The sequence below is a fragment of the Dipteris shenzhenensis genome, chromosome 8 (assembly GCF_047967505.1).
Source record: "Dipteris shenzhenensis isolate YYH24624 ecotype China chromosome 8, Dip_SZ_1.0, whole genome shotgun sequence".
Lineage (NCBI taxonomy): Eukaryota > Viridiplantae > Streptophyta > Polypodiopsida > Gleicheniales > Dipteridaceae > Dipteris > Dipteris shenzhenensis.
In genome coordinates, this window is record NC_141603.1 from 780,431 (window position 1) to 801,567 (window position 21,137).

The 21,137-nt window shown below is 39.7% G+C and overlaps 1 protein-coding gene across 2 annotated transcripts in view; it reads left to right on the plus strand.

Annotated features, from left to right (window-relative positions):
* LOC147898925 (nucleobase-ascorbate transporter 1-like) overlaps positions 1-10,124 on the plus strand; it is a 34,229-nt gene extending 24,105 nt beyond the window's left edge. For both annotated transcript variants that reach the window (XM_087377938.1, XM_087377939.1), the window contains 3 exons: positions 7,538-7,615; positions 8,964-9,124; positions 9,360-10,124. In XM_087377938.1, the coding sequence (XP_087234064.1) occupies positions 7,538-7,615; positions 8,964-9,124; positions 9,360-9,572 (452 nt within the window). In that variant the 3' untranslated portion in view covers positions 9,573-10,124. The remainder of the gene's footprint in view (positions 1-7,537; positions 7,616-8,963; positions 9,125-9,359) is intronic.
* Positions 10,125-21,137: the final 11,013 nt, after the last annotated feature.

A 21,137-nucleotide genomic window follows, 5' to 3' on the forward strand; every position in this document is an offset into this window, starting at 1 on the left:
GGTTTAGTCACTTTAAGTTCTTGGTATTGCCATTCGGGCTTACCAATGCTCTAGCTGCACTTTTCATGCTGATGAATGATTTACTACACCGTATATCGGAAAATTTATAGTAATTTTATTGAAGATATATAAGTTTACAGTAGGAGTCTTGTTGAACATAGTGAACATCTGAGACAAGTGATCAGTGGCACCCACTTTTAAGGAAAGTGCCTGCTTTTGGAGAAACCTCTAAAGCCCTGCTTTTGGGAAAGCTAAGAAAGCTCCAGCTTTCATAAAGCAGGGGGCAGCTTTTAGAAAGCGTATGCTTTCTAGCTGCCCACACCAATCTATAAACTGAGAGCCATTCTCCGCAAAGTTGTTGAGATTTGTACTCAGCTCTTGCTCCCTCATGAGCCATCTTGTACAAACAGATTTCTATTGCAATAAAGACTTACAGGGGGCCATCCCTTATTTTTGGCTCCTAGTGCTGTATGTTTTCTTTCTCTCCCTCCTCCTCCCCCACTGTCTCTCTATTGCGATTTCTGCCTGGCCCTCTTTTGAAGGTTTCCCAAGCTGTCTCGCAATCTTCCAGCCCCAAGATGAAGTGATTTTCAATTGGCAAACTGTTCTAAAGTACTGTAAATTATCTCCCATTGCTGCGATTTGGATACCAATCACTTGTTGGGGTGATTTTTTGCCCTTTGCCCTTTCCCCCCTTCACAACAAATTGCCATGTTGGAAAAAAATTCTTGTAGTTCCCCTTAGCAAGCAAAAATTTGATCAATATAGCCAATTGCTCATCGAGGTGGCTCTATGGGCACTGGCTATTTAAGTGCCATGCAGTCTCGTTGCCTTCACATTGCTCCACCCTCGTTGTCTCCACCACCCTCATTGACTTAACAATGCTCTACCCTTGTCTCCACAACCCTCATCAACTTCACGCTACTACACTCTCACGTCTCACCCTAGTCTCCTACTCAACCCTCCTGTAGCACCTCGTACTCCACACTCGTCTCCACCTTCTCGATCCACCAAATGCAACCTCCAGCTCATTTTGTTCTTGTTCCTAGATGTGTCCAAAGCGGTGGCAGTTCTCTCATGCTCATCTAGAGCTAGAGACCTGACACTCATCGGTGAGCTGGTAGAGGCTCTGCCAGAGATTTCTGTGCTCTTTTCCGAGTCGACTTTGCTGCAATATTTGTTGCCTCTTTACAAAGTTTTTTGGCTGCAAAAATATCAGAAAATTCCCGGGATAAGTACTCACCTGCCTGTCAGCGCGGAGGGTCAAGAGTGTTTCCCCACTCTCATTCTCTGCTAAGGCAAGAAAATGCTTGAAGCGAGAGAAAACATCTGACTTCAATCTCATGGAACTTTGCTGAAATAGAAATTAGATTCTTCTTGATACCTGGAACATATAGGACTTTCACAATTGTCACTGTATCACTTGACATTGATGTGACTAGCACCTATCCAATCCTTTAAATGGGATAAGCTGCATTGTTTGCACAAGTGACAATGCCCCCATGTAGAGCATTACTCAAGGACTGAAATAGAGACTTGCACGAGGTAATGTGCTGTCAAAATACTAGGATTGTAATGGTAGGTCACAACAAACGCCCACTCATCCTGAGCCAAGCTTGTTGCCTCGTGAGGGTGATCATGGGCAGCAGAAGCATGTGTGAATGCAAGAACCTTTTTGTTTTTTTTTCCTTCTCCGAAGCAATGCGCTTTCAACATTTAGAGATGTCATGGCCAGGCTTCTTGAAATAATTTTAGTGCTTCTTCTTCCTGTCAGCAAGATAAAAAGATGATGAGGTACTAGATGAAGGTTTGGGCTTGCTGTAATTTTCCTCCCCTTGTCTTTGCCCTTGTGATCAGTGTCAAAGGCCTGATCTGGCATAAGTAGAGACAGTTTTGTTTCTTTTTCGATGACTTTGCTCCTCTTGCACGAGTAGAAAAACAAGTTGATCTAAAGAATAGTGGTTGGGTTACCCATGGCGACTAGGCTCAATGTCATAGCAAATCCGTGGTATGAGTTAGGGAGCCCATCAAGTGTGGTGTACACACTACCTGTGAATTTAGGACAACCTCATCACCATTGATGAGCTGCTCTCTGTAACCCTTAATCTGTGTGAGGTAAGCATCCATGCTGTCCCCTTTGTTCATCTTAACACCATCGAGCTGCCTGTGCAACTAGGCAACGCTAGCCTCACTCCTTATTTGATAGAGGTTAGTCAAAATATCCCACGCATCCTTGGCTGTCATGTAAGACTGAATGTGAGGTATAACCTCCCTTTTTTAATTCATAGCAATCACTGCATGTGCTAGTGCATCTTGCTAATCCCAACGAATCTGTTCAGGTGTGGGAGTCACTGTAGCAAGTACTGTGGGAGCAATGGTAGATGAATCAAAAGTGGCAGAAGTAGTGGCTGCGGGGAGAGAGAGACAAGTCTAGTCTTCGATCCAAATACAATCTCCCAAAAGTTCCTTGACACCAACAGGTAGCGGACCAAGTACCATCAAGTCTGGCCTCAAGTGCAAGCACTCATGGGTTTGCCATTTGAAAAGAAAATCCCCTAAAGAAGAAGAGTGCCATGGAAATGTCTGCAAAGAGCTGGCTGTTCAAAGTTCTGATTGCTAAAGACAAATGCCAGGGCAAAAAATGACAGCAATTTCTGCAAATGTGAATGCCAAAAGTGGTTGCTCAAACATTGAGCAAAATATACAAGCTGTTCCCAAAAGTTGCTACAAGAAACACTGGCCTGCAAAAGTAACCGTGGCCCAAATCAAAGGGCAAATGTCTGCAAATATATCCAATACAAATGTGAGCAATGCAAATCTGTCTAATGCAAATCTGAGCTAAATCGGTTCACAAATAGCGGCTGAATGTGTTGTAAGGCAATCCTCGAGGCATGAGTGCCAAATGGAGGGCACAAGATACACAATCCCCAAATTCTGAAGGACAAATAATCCAATTAAAGGGCAAATGCAAGAAAATGCTAAAATTGGCTGAATTTAAAAAAAAGTCATTGCAATTGGCAGCAATCTGTCAAAAACCCCAAAGGTGGAGAGCAAATTGAAGAAAGCCCCAAATTTGCCTACAATTCTGCAAATGTGACTCAATGTGCTGCAATTTCTAGCCAATGTCAATGAAATACCCCCAATCTCAGATCAAAGCAGCCAAATGTCACTGCAATGTGTACAAATGTGAAAAACTAACCTGCAAATCTGAAAATATCATGCATATAGCTGCAATAGACCCAAAAGCCCGAACTTCGAAGATGAAATTGAGCCCCAAAAAAATAGTGCAAAATTTCCAACAATCTTATAAAAGGAGCAAATGTCACTGCAAAACTTGTATGGATGATTGACGTTGCAGATTGTACAACCAACTGTACAGTTGCACAAACAATGGCAGGTATCGTATGGATGTTAATTTTTAGTAACATATGGATAGCCGTAAGTCTATATGGACAAACCTTTGCAGCTACGTATGAATGTCTGGTAGGACGTATGGACAGCCGTATGGATGAGGCGTCATACTTTTGTACGGATGAATGAGGATGAAGTTGGGATGTTGTACGGTGATTGTCCGGCAGGTGCAACAGCTAGAACTTACTTCCACGACCAAGGAGATTGATGTGTGAGGAGCCGATTGATATAGTAGCTCGATGTTTACACTTGACGAACGACGTACAACAGATGTGTGACATAGCTGTGCAGATGTTTGATAGCAGGGTGTATGAACTTGCACATGAGCAACTCAAGCGCAGGGAATCCAAGTCCAAGGAGGAGCCAAAGACCGAATTGGCAAACGTCACGACTAGCGCTCTCTTTATCATCAGAGTACTGCTCCGTTTATGCAGTCAGTGAAGGAAAGGAAGGTTGGTATGTGGAAATTGGAGCTTCAAAGCACATGTCCAGACGAAGAAGATTACTCAAGTCAAGAGACTTCTCATAGAGGAGTTCGAGATGACTGACACCCGCCTTCAGCTCGGTTTTTGCTAACTTCAGATCGGTTTCACTACTTTCTTGGGATTGAGGTGAAGTAGGGAAAGAGCTGTATCTTTATTTCACAGGAGAAATATTGCAAGGAACTGCTCAAATGCTTTCAGATGGAAAATTGCAAAGCAGCAGTGACTTCCATGGAAACTGGTCTGAAGCTGAGTGTGCGTGATCCATCTCAGCCGGTCGATTCATCATTGTATCGATGCTTAGTGGGGAGTTTGCTTTACCTCACCAATACTCGACCGGATATTTCCTATGCAGTTGGATTGCTCTGTCGGTTCTCCGCCACACCCAAGAAGGCCCATTGGGATGCACGTATGAAGGTGCTAAGGTACTTGAAGGGTATCTGCACCTACGGCATCACTTGTACGAGAGGCATTGAGTTGGGAGGTTGCTGCGATAGTGATTGGGCAGGTGACATTGATACCCGGAGATCGACCTCTGGATATTGTTTCTTACTCTCATTAGGAGCTGTGTCATGGCTGAGTAAGAAACAACCTACTGTTGCCCTTTCATCTACAAAGATGGAGTACATCGCTGCTTGTACAGCGGCATGCGAAGCATTGTGGCTCAGGTGGATCTTGGAGGACATGGATGTGACCCAAGAAGATGCGAAGGTGGTTATGTGCAACAACCAGAGTTGCATAGCGATCGCCAACAACCCTGTGTTTCACACATGGACGAAGCACATCGAGGTCCACTACCACTTTGTTCGAGAACTCATCGACGAAGAAGTCGTAGAGTTGATGTACTGCCCGACCAACGACAACATCTCCTATGTCTTCACTAAGGTGCTTCCCAGGGAGCAGATGGAACACCTCATTCGACGCATAGGTATTGACCCACGGTTGTGTCATTGAGAGGGGGTGTTAGAAATGTCACTGCCCCACCTATGAGCCCCTGATTGGAGGGGACAAGGGGACAAGAGACTGTAGTAGGGGAAAAGAGCTGAGGTTACCTAGCTGTGTGGAGGACTGCGCCAGCAAGCCTACGTGGAAGATTGCGCCAGCACTGTACGAGGGCACATAGAGCAGTACTAGGACCAGCCAGGGGCAGCAAAAGGCCCACAGAGGGGGCCTATTTATAGGCCAGACCAGCTAGGTTTGGTCGGCCCAGATTCAGCCCCAAAAGGGGCCCTGACCAGGTTGGTTCAGTCGGCTGCAACAGACTGGCCTGGTCGGCCAGTTTCAGGGCACCAGGCCCTCCTATAAAACGGGCTCCGTTCCTCCCTCATTCTCGATCACTAGCTTTGACCTACCTTGCACCGGGCAAGCGCACAAGGAGAGGAGAATACTCAGTTCTTGCTGACAGCAGCCTTGCTGTCCTTTGTGCTCATCCTCCACTATTGTGGAGGACTATATCCGAGTTTTTTGTCCTCTCTCTCTCTCCATCTGTTTGAGTGTTGTTTGAGCTAGATCGGGAGTGTAAGGTGTGAGTGATTATGTCCTCTATTTCCAACAAAGGTGCCTTGTCTGACGTCAACTCACTCAATGGAGAGACAATATCAAAATATGCTCTGATATCTCTTCTACTGAAAACTTAACCAAACCCAAAACTCAGCTTCTACAAAACCGGTCATAGCCTTCAAGTTAAATTGCACTTCAGAAAATCACCCTAACAAGTAGTTGAAATCTGAATCACAGCAACAGGAGATATTCACAGCACTTTAGAACAGTTCGCCAATTGCAAATCACTTCGTCTAGGGGCTGGAAGATTGTGAGACAGCTTAGGAAAACCTTCGGAAGAGGGCTGGGCAGAAATACAAAAGAGAGAAAGGATGGGACGAGGAGGGACCCTCAGGGTGACTTCATTGGTAAGCACTTCTTCTTTCTCATTATCCATTTGCAAGTACTTCATCTTCCTTCAGCTTGTTGTCCGCCCCCTTGCATTCCATTCCATTGCTCCCCACACCCAACAATGGTATCAGAGCATCTTGTCTCCTACTCATGTGAGTATTCAACTTTCTTCTTGTTGCACTCTGTTACTATTTGCTCTAGCCAAAGCTCATTGGTCCGTCCTCTTCTTGCAGCACTCTTTAGTAGAATGACCAAGCTTCTCCAGTAGAAACTCAGTACGAAGACTTTGTATAAATGGATGCTCAAGTATGTGTGGGTGTGTGGATTTGTATGTGTGAGAGCATATTTTTATACTATGGTCTACACCCACTGTTGGGCGCTGATGACGTCAGTGGGGATGTCATAGTAGCTAGTCCCTGCTATGCATGATGGAGTTTATGGTTTTCAACCTTGTGAGTGACTATCATGAGATTGAAAGTGCACTATGTTGTGTTTTTAGAGGATGAGTTTGGGAATGTTCCTGGATTCATCTAGGTATATTCTCCTAGTAGAAGTACTTCATCTGTCTCTTTTTCTATGCATCCTCGGTCTTGTTGTTGTTCTTGGAGTCTTTGGACTTACCCTTGCCGGGCTTGTCCCTTGCCACGAGAGCCTTCTCGACCGATTGAGTAAATAGCTTTTCACAAGCCTCTTCATGCAATAGTAAGGGGCCAAGCTCCTCGAAGGTGAGAGGCTTGGTCCTCTGTCCTGCAGTGACCATAGTAACGAAACTCTTGAAACTACGAGGTAGCTTATGTAATGTCAGCAATGCTAGATGACTTGAGTCTACTTGTGACCAACTGTCGCGAGCCGGTCCCTTGCCACCTTGACTTTTGTCAGATGGTCATGAACATTGTCTGCCTCATTGATGTCCATAGTGTAAAGTTGATGTTGAAGAAGGAGAATACGAGATGTGTTTTCTGTTTCATATAGTTCCTTCAGAATAGCCCACGCCTCTACAAACATCTCGGCCATCTAGATGTGTGGAAGAACAGAGTCCACCATGGTCCCGATGATTAATGCTAGGGAGTGGGCATCTTTATCTTCCCAATTCTCAAGCTCCTCTCCATCTACTGGAATCATGATCTTCCCCTTGCTGTCAAGCATATCTTCGGGCTTTGCATCGACCCCCGTTGTCAACTTCCACAACTTCCGAGCCACCAAATGGCTCCGGATTTTCACCTTCCAGATCGGCCAGTTCGACCCCATACAAGGATATCTAAAACATATGCATACAGGACATTTTCGTCTATAAAACAAAATTACAGGAAATCACACCAGAATGACAAAACCACAGTCCTACCTTGCATCAGGCGACCTGCTCTCATCTGATTATGACAGGAGAACACACTTCCATATTATCCTCGCCTGCCAAAAGGTTAACTAGATCTGGGATCTTAAGGTCAATAATGTCCCAGCAAAACTGGGACTGTGTTAATAATATCATACATATTCTTTGCAGAAGATTCACCTGTACAAGCTTTAAAACTGAGGGTGCAGTTAACTGTACTGACTTCTAAGCAAGGACACTGACAGGATAGTAAAAATAGGAGTTGTGTCAGGTACAAAGTTTTTTTTAAAGTCAAGGTTTTTTGCTTCTTATATGTGTGATGTCTGCATATCCAAGAGAGCACTAAAATGTCAAAGAACATTTATTTTTTGCATTGAAGTATTAGTATGCTAAAAAATAACGTCTCTTCTGGGGATTGTTTCAGGGAAATTTGGTGCTTTTTTTGCATCCATTCCTTTTCCAATATTTTCTGCAATCTACTGCATAGTCTTTGGTATAGTGGGTAAGTTCCAGGTGTATGCCTATCTTCTTCTTTCTCTGAACTCGCTTCTTTTGTGAACATTGGCACATGCACAAGCACCTATGTTTATATTTGTAGCTATAAATGAAACTATAACATGCACAGTGTCCATCTGTATGGAGACAGCTAGCAGGATTATGGTAACCATTAGTGGGTGTAGATACTTTACCTATAACTCAAAGACATGAACAAAAAATTTAGCTTCTGGATGTTGGTTATGATACTGTTTTTGCATGTGCCTTGCCTTCAGCTGAAGTTTCATGGAAAATCTACCTGTTTATGATTCAGAGCAAGTCAGATAGGTTCAAACAATACACTAGGCTATCTTTACAGTCTTATTTAAATTGATACAACATGATCTCTCATAGATACCTTTGGTCTCTCATCTGGATGCTTTCCTTTGTTTTACGGTCGTAGTCTTCCCCTTTTTATATTTCACCTAAATTCTCATTGTTTGTCAGAACTCTGGCCTTAAACCAGATCTTTTGGTAGAGCACCACACAATCCTGACAGTGTGTCACAGGGATGCTGTGCACGGTCTTGCAGCTTCACACAGATGTTGCTTTGGTTTTTTCATAAAGTCACCCACTAATGCAAATTTAGGAGGTTAAGAGTCTCAATTCTAAGTTGTTATGCTAGATGGACTTTAGTAACTGGACGCTCTGTGCTACCTCCAAAAGTTGTTAATCCATTTAATGCATTGATCTCGAATGCATCGCATTGTCACCATGGCAAATCATAGAGGTGATGGCCAATGAGATGCTGATTAGATTCACATCTAGGACATTTACAAGAGTAGTGTTACTAATGCCATCTGTAGCAGTGCGCAATCTGAGTTTCATAGGCACAATATTTGATTCTACTTACCGGTGCTCCAGCACCATTGCAATGTTCTTCTTGGTGGCTGCGGCAATGCTAAGACTTCTGTGTTTTTTGAACGACCAAAGATGTATGCATGATTGAATAGATGGTGCATATGCCTGAACTAGCAATATGTGTGGATCATCTTATGCCTTGACAGTTTTTACACAAAAAAACTATACAACACGGAATTTTGAACAGCAAAGTAGAACAAGGAATTTTGGAGTGCCATACTTCCATATATTATGAAAGGGTTGTTCAAAGTAATTACATGATGTTGGAAACAATAACCAAAGCAATAAGACGGATGGCAATTTACATCAATAACCAAAGCAATAAGACGGATGGCAATTATGTAAATGCTCAACGTTAAAAAACAGAGAAATATTTTCATGCCAATTGAGGAAGTATGCATGTAGTAATCAAAATGTTGCAATTGAAGGATAGAATGGATTTTGGTTGTATGCAGCTGCTACAGGCATCTCTTTTCTACAGTTCACAAATCTGAACTCTTTGCGCTCCCTATTCATCATTGGTGTTTCACTGTTCTTGGGTATTTCTGTGCCCCAATACTTCAATGAGTACACAGCCACTGCTGGGTATGGTCCAGTTCGTTCGAATGCAAGATGGGTATCGCCCAAAAACCCTATTTACACTAGATGTTACACTTGTCAAACCTATGCTAGTTTGATGATTTACTACTTGGAATTATGTTTGATATGAAAAATGCTAACACTTTGATCTGTCCTATGCTTAGAAATGAGTCCTATGCTTGGAAATGAGAATATTTTTCCTTGTTTCCCCTTCTAACTGCAAATGGGAGATTTCCGCGTTAGCTCATGTATTGTGAATGGCTTATTTGCAGTTCAATGACATCCTAGATGTCCTTTTTTCATCGCCAGCAACTGTGGCCTTGATTGTGGCAGTATTTTTAGACTTGACATATCTCGTGAGAGCATCAAAGATCGATAGGGGTATGCCTTGGTGGGCCAAATTTCGGTCGTTTAGAGGGGATAATCGCAATGATGAGTTTTATTCACTGCCCTTCAATCTTCACAAGTTCTTTCCTCCAACATAGTACCTATTTCAGTGATGCAGCCAGTCTTACATTTTTTGACAGCACGTCATACCTGAAGGATCTTGTTGAGCTGTGCGTAAATACAGTTTGTTCACCGTGCATTTCAAGGCTTTGGTAGCAAAGGTAAAGATCAACTTCCAGACAGGGAGACTGGTATTCGATTCTTGATGTGATCTTTCCACTGCATGTCATTGCCACCACTGGAATCCAGATTAAATGCAAGTGGTGTCTGTAATGGGCAGTCATCTGTTCTCAGCAGGGGTAACATGCTGTAAAAAAGGCTGTACATCGTCTGCTTTTATTTGTAACAATCGATTCATAGCATCACTGCATGGGTCTTGTGGTGCAAAATAAAAAAGGGAGAGAATGTGTCTTTAAACCTCAGATGGGATTTATGACAATACCCAAACCGCGGTCATTGTTTCTGTTCCTATTTTGCATCAACATAACAGACTTGCAATGTTGTATGTGGTTGCAGCGTCTCAGAAGAGCATATATTTGCCAAGCGACTCTTGGTGATTTTACATCTTGTTTGTTCTTGTTTATATCTATCCTCACCAATCTGACATGCGAATGTAGAGTAAATGTAGCAAGTGATCATTTCGCAGTGTAACTGATTGAAGCATATCGAAAACGGCAGGTATTTAATGCAATTACGTATTAAGCGCAACGTTTTAATGTCTTTGTTGTTTTCGATGATAACTAATTTGCAGCCCTTTGAAGGACATTTTGAAATTCTATGCTTTACTCTTTTCATCCATAAAATGTGCGAGGAAGATATTGTCGATTGACAAGAAGTTGAATGAAACATTCCAATGGAAACAATTTCATGCAAAGTTGAATTACTCACCGCATGCATTATGTAACGTTAAATTTAGTTATAAAGACTGTATGATAAAAAGGTACATCTTCTAATGTACAGGATAGTAGCCTAGGCTTGCTTAAGTCAGCCACCGCAGTGGTCCTATCAAGTATCATGTGCGTATGCATCAGCCCATGAAAACTATCAATTTAGGCCGAAAATTCTCCATAATTCCTACTAAAGTGCAAGTCCGTGTGGTAAAGCGGACTACTATGGGAGACCGCGTCCCCCTCCGCCACCATAGCGTGAGACAACGCGATAGACGCAGATCCGAGACGTTTTCACCGCTCACAGATGAGCCCAGACGGTTTCTGAGTCCTAGCTCTCAGCTTATCTCAATTAGTTAGTACATGTTTGGTACTTGGTTTTTGCTCGAGCTACTAAGCTCTATATTAGCATAGTACATAGTACTGAGCAAGGGCCTTAGCGTGCCCTTTGCTCCAGCTCACCAAGGCTTTGTATGATTTTTCTCTTTTGGTGTATTTTGTACTTTGTCCCTTAGGCCCGCGAGGCGTCCCACGGACGTTGATACATTTTTCTCTCTTTGGGTGTGCCTCTCTGTGTCCCCTTAATGTTGCCTATGCCCCATAACATTATCCTCATTTGAAAATCTCTTAAATATTATGGAAATGGGTAAAGCCCAAAATATAACTAAAATATTACATAAACATTCCAATCATTAAGATATTAATCTTAATGTCACAACAATCATTAATTTTGAAACTCCTTTATATTATGGAACTGATAAGGTCCCATAGATACAAATCTATGTCATGCAAAGGAAAAGCCCAATACGCATATGTAAAAGTAGTTATTGAAACTAAAACTCTTTTATATAATGGAAACTACCAAAGCCCAATATATAGAAATTTGTATATGTATTAGTTACAAATGTAAAGAAGGGCATAAGCCTAGCAAAATTGAACAAAGAAGGGACTTGATGTATTCAAGGGATATTTTCTCAACGGTATTTCCAAAGGACAGCCAAAAGGAACTCAGCCCTATGTAAAGCGACAAGCACATAATTTTTTTATAAAAAGATTGGAAACTCACATTATTTATGTCACTATGAAAAGGAAACTACCAAAAGGAAGCGATTCAATTGACTAAGACATTGTCAAATGAAGTTGCAAGTGCAACTAAACTTTCAAAGAAGGGAAAAAGTTGTCTACAAGCTCCAAGAGATGGAAGAAACTTGTGTAAAGTAGCATCAATAAAGAGCATGGATTTTGGGTGCAATGCGAATTTACAAATGCAAGTATAACACAAACCTATTTAAAATAGTGAACGAGCAAAAACCAATGAGACAACAATCTCAAATTTCCACAAACATATTTAAAATAGTGAATGAGCAAAAACCAATGAGACAACAATCTCAAATTTCCAAAAACTATCTTCTACTAGGTAATGCAATATGTGAAATGTCCTCTGTGGATAATATTATATCCTAAACTTTGACATCAAACTCACAAAAATGCTCAAGTAATTCATGGCATTTTTAAAATATTGGTGCATATAAATACCTTTCTAGTGTAACAATACACTCTTTAAACATAAAAACAAAGTCATTAACAATGTTCGTAACATTATTTAGGGGCAAATAAATGATTGCTTTACTCCAAGTTTTTCTTTACATGGAAGTTCATCTATTGTGTAGTCTTCTTTGCATTCTTCTTAGCCTCTGTTTGTGACATAACACTAACATTTGCCTTTATAGTCTCCCTTCTACTAATAGCTTGACTACTAATTCTTGTATTGCTAATGGTCATAGGTATAACATTTGGGACCAATCATGGAGGTTTGGATTCAGGCGTACTTCCTTCTACTATAAGTTCTACCTCCTCGGTTGCCCAACCTTCTTCATTTTTATCTCCTTCAAAAGGGACCTTAGGTGCCCTTTTGGGTTTTAATTTTTGTCTTCACACCTCTATATCCTTCCCTTTCCCTTCAACTGCAACAAATGGGTTGCTTTCTCACTTATTTTTTTGGCCAGTGACATAAAATTGAACTTACTATTTTGACCTTTTACATGTGTCTACTCTCTCTTCTTTGCTCTATCTATTCAACCAGCATATAGCAGAGGAGAACAAACCAATGGACATAGATGAGGATATCACAGCCCTCATGAAGCTTGTGTGAGTACAAACTCCTTTAGAGTTGCACATGATTTCCTTCTAACCACTCTAACCATGTGTCCCTTCCTGCACAATTATTGTTCCTCACCACACATTGCCTTTTTGCCTTTGTAGTCATGATTGCTAAGTCTTGGACAATGATGAGAAAATAGTACTAAATGTATGATAAGGGATTGCACTCTCCCATTTACTCCACCTTCCCCTTTGTAATTAATGGTTGCGCCTCCCCCTTCCATTAACATTTCCTCTCCACCATTTTCACGCTACATTTTTATCCCTCTCCTTTTCATTTTCTATATTTAATGGAGGATTTCTTTGAGCTACTTTAGATTCCCCACCGATAGGGCTAGTGGCTATCGTATTTAAGGAGGATTTTGATGTATTCCATTCTAGTAGGATTGTATATTAGATCTTCTATTCTCTTATCTTGGTTTTGAAGTCACCATGTTGATAGGCATTGGAGGGTTCTTTTCCTTTTGACACCTTAGCTAAAAGTCTAGGTGCTAAGTCTAGCTTCAAAGCCCCTCTTAATGTTGAGGGCCGATGATTGTAATAAATGATAGGTTATTTATTAAAGTCTTGTTTGTCTTTCTGGTTTCAATGAAGAGGCATTTGGACTACCACTTCATGGTCGGTATGGGACACCTTGAAGGAAGCCATAGGGGACTTCTTTGGTTGATCCTTATCCTTCATATTATCATTTAAGAGATAGGATGTTAAGTCCAAGGGTGTGTTGAGCCCATATTCTATTAGATTTGCACAAGGAAATCGAACTTGTTCCATTAGCTTTATAAAATTTTTGAGACTAGTTAGTAAATCATGACGAATCATGAACCTTGTCTCCAAAATAGACATTATGGCTTGAGGCTTTCTAAAAACGATGAGACTTTGATATACATCTTAATGGTAGCTAATGCTTTATCTACACATGGCTTGTAAATGCAATGTTTTTTGTTTCCACCTCATTCAAAAGAAATGCAAGAATTATCTTGATATTTCCAAAATCCTTTCCACTTCTCCACCTTTTTTCTAGAAGTTTCGTAGAGATTCCAAAACCCATTAGTATGCCTAGCAATATGAATACTATTACCTTCTTAATCCTATGGCATATCTTAAGGCGTCCCTAGAAAAGGATGATGAACTATTAGAAGGGGAGAGAAGGCCTTTGTGTGATTACTATAAGAGACATAGAAGGTAGGCAAAGGTCTCAAAACAAGCTATAACTCTTACCGCATCATTTTCCTAGATGTAAGCATGGTGCAATCTACAAACTATGGTAAGCCAATTGTGATCCATAAGGAATCTCTATGCCTTTGATGTCCACATTATTGACCTCATGATCTATGAGCCATTGTAGGGCATTCTACGGCTATGGCAAAAAGTCCATCCTTGCCTTATCGATCTCTTCAAGTGAAAATACTTTAAAAGCTCATCATTGATGTCAACTTTGGCTGAAAGATTAGTGAGTTCCAATCCATATGAAACTATGGACTCCCCCACATCAGGGGTTGAAGAAGAAAGTCCCAAGTGAACTTGTCATTGCCTTGTCAAAGTCCATCATTATAAATCATACATCTTGTCCTACTTCTTTGGCATATTCAAAACCCTCCCAAAGATTAATAAGAACTCCTATTATGTATTTCCCTATCTCTTTGGCATAGTCACAGCCCTCCCAAAGCTTGATAACAACTCCCAATATTATGTATTTTCCTCTAATGAATCCTTTTTGCTCTAGATTTCACATTGTTGCCAAGAGCTAATGCCTTAGCTAGGATCTTCTAACTATAGTTGAGCATTGTAAGAGGTCTCAAATTATTTAGTTCCTCCATAGGATGCCCCTTTGGTAATAGATGATGAGGCCTTCATTCATGTGTGATGGGAGAGAGCTAGCCAATAAGCACTCTTGCACCTCAAGAAGGTGAGCCCCAACACTTTCTCCAATCTCTTTATAAAAATTTACATGCAGCCCATCCTCCCAGGGGTCTTTCCATAAGCCATCCATCCTTAGGTTTTGCTAAGGAAAGTGCTGCATGTATTATCATCTATAGTGCTATTGGATCAAAAAACCATGCCCCATATGACCTTGACTTGCTTCTATATAATCAAAAGCTTTAACTAGAACTGAGGTCTTTGACCATTCCAAAGTCATAAGCACAAGCATTGATTTGTGATAAAAAACATCATTGACTAGTGAGCCTTGGGATCCAACCTTAATATGGCAACCTAGAGTGATTTAGAGGCATTAATTTTGTTTAAGCTCGATTTAGACCAGGTGAAGTTAGAGCTAACATCAAGCTTGACTATCTACATATTTTGCTTTGCTTCTTCTTGCTTTTGTAGTCGAACTCCTCTAGTCATTGTCCCTTTCTCAAGATACCTGTCCTTTTTATCTTCAATCATGTTAAAGACTCCTAGTAGAATGGGGTTGTCTCCATGAAAAGGTAACTCAATCCAAAGGTCTTTTCTTAAAGAGCACGATCTAGGGCAGTACACAAAAACTAGAACTAATTGAAAATTCTTAATAATCACCTAAAAATCTCAAGAATAGATTGAAAAAAAGTGGGACAAAAATAAACATGGTTCTCTTCTAACCATACTAGCCGTGCTGAAGGCAAATCGGTTACAGACATTGGAATCCTACAATCTAGTGATTTTATTTTGAAGAGGATTGTAGAAGGTCCCCAAGGCAAATGGATTGCGGTGGAGGCAAGAAAAGTAGGAGAAATCTTATTGAAAGTTGGAAATTGAGATAGCTCCATAGCTTTATATGGGCCTGTAAGACCACAAATATTGTAACCATTGCAATTAGTCTAATTGATGTTCTCTTTCTCTTTAAACTTGCCTATAGCTGGTCGACATTGAGCAGCTTGTTTTTCTTGTTTAATGTAAAATGGAAAATAAGCCATGCCCCAAATTCAAGCATAAGACAAAAAGACATGAACGAAGAATAGGGAGAGAGAAAAAAACGATGCTACATGAGGTCCAATCTTCCCCCTCTATGATGGTGCCTCTTGCTTCCCATCTAGAGTTGTTATAATTGTATATTTTCAGGAGCCAATAATTGTATTATTGCCCTCAAAGAGAGAGTATTTATAATTGTATATTCCAAAAAGCAAAGAGCCAAAAAAATAGTACATTCAAAAGCATCCCTTGTCTACAATTGGAGGGACTGCTCAACATAGCCTCAAGACTTAATATTGCCTCATCAAAATTAATGAAATAAATTAGCCCACGGCTAATATTCATTTTTTTAAATATCCATCTTCACCATCTCATTATCCAACTCATCATCTGTACTCAATTGGCCAATTTTGTTAACAATCAATTGCTAAATCATCACACCAACATAACAATAGTCACACTAGCAACATTAGTATCAACATGGAATTACCCGCAATAATAAACATCTAGCTTGGCAAAGCACAAGTTCACTTAGTCATCCCAACCAAACCACACAAAGCACCGACAAGATTTTTGTTGTGTCTCGTGTGCTCCTATGGCATAATTAGCCATAGGCAACATGACTATAATAAAAATAATATCACTAGCAATTCATGTAAGAAATATAATCTTCGTAACTTAAGCAACTACTTTTATTCCCTACAATAGCTCAAGCATGTTGTTAGATCCAATCAATTGACCTATAAAATAGTCCTTTTTTTTAAATCTTGGTCCAACTCAACACTACTCAACCTAAGGCATCTTATCAGCTTGAAATTACCCCAATCTGCATCAAACTAGATTTCTCAAGAAGCTCCTAGAGCTTCCTTTTGCAACATCTTAGTTTCGAGTGCAACAATTGCTTCTTCTCTCGATATTGTGTGGTTGCTTGAAAATCTCATTGTACTTTTGAAGGTTGATAGCAAGCTTGTTTGCATCCCTGTTACAACCTTCTAAGTCTCCCCTCTGCTAATCCCAAATGCATCACTCTACCATCAAAATCCTTTTGTTATAGACATGTCTGCAACATATGCATGTACTCTTGTAGCCTCCTCTTACAACCTCATTATAGGGTGGGACCTCATGGCTTGCTTCATTGCATTGTCCGTGTAAAAGTTAGCTTGACGGCTAAGGAAAGTTGCGGCACTTTTCTACTACTTAGTATATTGCTATGCATGCTATGCAATTCTCCACCGTAGGATGTATTATTAGCATTTCTTCTCCCCAAAAAAGCTTCTATTAATGCTTGAAAAACACCGTACAACTCAGTTGCCAAAAGGAGCTAAGGTGTATTATTAGCATTGAGTGACCATACTCCAAGATGCATCAATCAACTTGTCTCCAGCTAGAGCATCAAGTTGATCTCTTGATGGTAAGATTCGATTGCTTATTTGATAAACCTCAATTGGTCCAAATAACTCCTGGACAAGTCATTGCCGTTTTGCTCCATAGCGTGGACCGGTGTCTATTACTCACATGGAAAATTTTTACCAGAAAAGCTTTTAAAAATGAATTTTGACTCTGAATGTAATTTTTAGAGCTTCCTTCCATGGAAACTCTACATCAAGGCTGCCTTTTCGAGACCGTCTTGGTAGTTTTTTTCAAAAAACCCAAGTTCCCATTATGTAGATTGGCATGCAAGATCTAATAATTATATCCTTAATTCTTGTATTAGGCAAGTATGCCCATTGAGCTCGGAGAATGCACTACTTGAGAATCTATGTAGCTTCCTGATATAGACCTCATTTGGCCCCCACTCATATCAACATCTCTCTTGTGACCTGTTAGAAACTATTTTTGTGAGAATATACAATTGGGGATATGGTGTGGAGAGACCTATATTCCTAGAAGACACAATTGCTTCTAGGGAAATTTTCAGACATGAAATGGGTTTCTCCAAAAGCAGGTTCATAAGAAGGTAAGTGAGGGTGGGTCAAAAATGGGGTATTCCAAAGCATTGCCCTTAAAGGAAGAAATTTCAAATACCCATATTTTGAGCGATAAACACGTTTTTAAATTCCCCTGATATCTCTAATGCTACATTATTAATTGAAAACAATGTTGTAAAGTTTCTGCATCTTATTGTTTGCATCAAATTTGCATGAAGCAAGGACCAAGAATATAATCATAACATGAGAAACGCTTGTGATTGAATGAATAAATGCTAAGTAATCTTTACAGCTAATCGATGTGTCACTGTGGCATGCATAAAAACACGTCTTGCAATAGATGTGTGCCACTGTGGCATGCATGAAAACACTCAAAGAACTAGAGGGTCCATGTGGCACAATGGATCTGATGACAATAGTAGTACTATGCAATTAAGGAGTCTATTAAGAAATGGTAGCTAGTAAAATATTGGGGCGAGTTGAAAAATTGGGGCCTTCCAACATGATAATCATCTTGTGGCTCAAAAATATATGCTCTTATACATAATCATGATCCCGTTGTCGACTTTATAATCCCACCTGTGCGTCCCCAAAATCGTCATACAATTAGCATTAAACCACTCCATGGTAATTGTCACACCCATTAGGCTTTGACTCATTAAAGCACTCCATGGTAATTGTCACAACTAATCTATCCAAGGTCATATCACCAAACTAGAATATAACGTTTCCTACTCTTACCATTACTTTACTCACGCCATCTCTAAAATGGGATAAGTACATGAGGTAGGCATAAAACGCAAACTATTTTTATATATTACTTCCTTGAATATGAAACAATGACCTCTTTGATTCTTGCAGACACTCGTTGATTATTGGATGTAGTCTATGCTTTAAAGCAATTTTTTGAATAAATAAAAATGAAAATTTGGAAGGAGTAAGGAAATTTAAGATGAACAAACGTTGCCCACAGCAATTTTTTGAATAAATAAATGAAACTTTGGAAGGAGTAAGGAAATTTAAGATGAACAAATCTATAGACTAATGGCTTGTGTGGGAGGTGGATAGGGTTCCAGTTCTAGAATCTTTTAAGACCCCCTAAGGTGCATTTTATCATTATAATCAATGGCCTAGATTGTGCTGAAATGCCCTTGTCATCACTTGGTCCAGAGGCATGTTCAATGACTCATCTTGACATACTATGTGTCTCATGTGTGCGTGCAATAAGATTGTTCGCCAAGAACTTTTGATGGATTGTATTATGTGTATGCCTAATGAGCCTAGATTGATATATTTTCTACCTTTAGATGCACCTTGCCCATATTTGGTTGCTCGTGAGGAGCTTCAAGACTTTGAATGATAATACATAGATATTTTGAAAATTCTCATTGATGCACAATGAATGTCAAAACTGGTTTGGCATAAAAGTTCCCTTTAACATATCATTGCATAGGTTTGTCATTCACAAGTGCTAATGCAATAGTATCACTACCAAACTAAGTGCATATATTCCATTGTATCAAGTAATATAAGCGCTCATGCAATAGTATCACCTCCAAACTAAGTACATATATTTCATTGTATACAGTAACATATCAAGAAAGAATTTGGCAATTAGATCCAAGCATAAAGTTTATGATGTAAACAAGGTCAAAATCTTTCTCTCTAGCCATAAGAAAATAATATTGAAGGTAGCTTGTTAGAGATGGAAAGTTTCATTGAAATTTGTGCCACAAATTGATACCATAATGTTCACTAATGACTAAACAATACCAAGATAATAGAAATCGAGAACACATAAATTTTCATCGCAAAAAAAATGTGCCAAAAATAGTATATCTAAAAATATTCTTTGTCAACAATTAGAGGGATTCTCAAACAAGCCATAAGATTTTAATAAGTCAAAATCTTGTTATTCCTCCATCCAAACTTAATAAAAATAAGAAAATTATGCCACACCCTCAATATGGACCCTTTACAAAATCTCTTAAAGTGATTCAACCACTCTATTGAATCCTCCATCCAAACTTAATAAAAGTAAAAAAATGATGCCACAACACAATATGCACTCTTTACATAATCTCCCAAAGCGACTCTATTGAGTCTTCAGTGATAACTAATTTATTATCTCTTTGTTCCTCATTACTAATCTTAAAGATACCAATCATGTTAGTAATAATTACTGAAATGAATCACAAAAGCAACCAATCCCAACATAATTACACTTAACACAAAGGCCTCATGACACCATAATGAAACAACCCCTCACCTAATCTAGTAAGCATCAAACCCTGGTAGCAGACAACTTCAAGGTAGAGTCATACAAACCATGAGACACACTCACAAACAACCCTTAAGTGTTGGAGGTAGTAGCTCACCTCCCAGTTGTAGGCTTACTACGTCGAGCCTCTGCTAAGCTTGAGGTCTAGACCACCACAGAGAGCCAGCTAGCCTCAAAGTCCAGATATGCATCACATACCACATGCCCTTGTCTCTAACTATTGCTCCCAAGCCATAAGGTCTACACCATCTAGGAGCACACTTCTCTAGACCCTTGCTAATGGAGCCCCTGGCCTATACTTATAGGCTAGCTTTGACTATCTTTAGCATTAAGACTTAACTTTAGTGTGGATGCCATAAAGTGACTTTACTTGGGGACCAGGCTTTGCCATGTTCAACTCAACCATGCCACATCTTATCTCAATATATAGGATCTAACCTCATCTATGCTAGTTATGTTCACAACCCTCTAACATCACCACCAAATCTCTAGCACCCTCAATATTCACCTAATTGCACAAAAACACCTTCACATTATTGTTGCTAATTTTAACTAGATTCAATAACTACTATTGCTATCAGTAGTAAAAAGATTTAATGGCAACACCCTTCACACTATTGTTGTTAGTATTAATTAGAATCGGTGAAAACGAAACTAAGAAATCCTAATAAAATGTAGGTTTAATCAAGTGTCCCCAACTAGACCTTACAAAATACATCCTCTAGAACGCTTGTTCTATTCAATGCCCTTCCATGGGACACTTTGCAATATTCTCCAGCATGGATCTCATATGAGCAAAAGTCTATATATATCAACAGTTTAACCAAGAAAATAAAATAAAAATCTACAATAATTATCCTTTCTTGTTCGCAAGCGCAAGGATTGATTACATAGCAAATGCTTCAAGATTAAAGGACACTTTCACTCCATCTTGGTTTGGACATTATTCATTGTTGTTTCATTTATACTTAAGATTCTAGTTTATTCATACTATAAAGCTCAATGTTCAAAGATTTAGATGGTGAAAAACAAAAGAAATTATACAAGGAAATGGAAGTTGCAGAAGAAACGTTATGGACTTGGGAAGTTGGAATACTTGACGGTGGTTATTTGGATAAATTAAATATTTCAAATGATGACTATACTATAAAATTTTGAGGAAGTTGTACAAAGGCTACAAGTGACCACATTGAGATTTGAAGACAATTGACTTGGCAAACGATCTAGATCCTGAAAACACAATTAACTTGGAGAAGTTTGTCATAGTAGACTAAAGATTTGATATATATTAAACTAAACAGGGCTTCAAAATGGGATAACAATTTGGTGTTTATAAAGTGGATGAAAATATGATGGCTTTGCACACACGATCTAGATAGATTCGAAAGGTTTTCTACATACACTACATGTTTTTGACTCTTTGAAATATAAATGGAATGGATAACCACGTATTAGAGT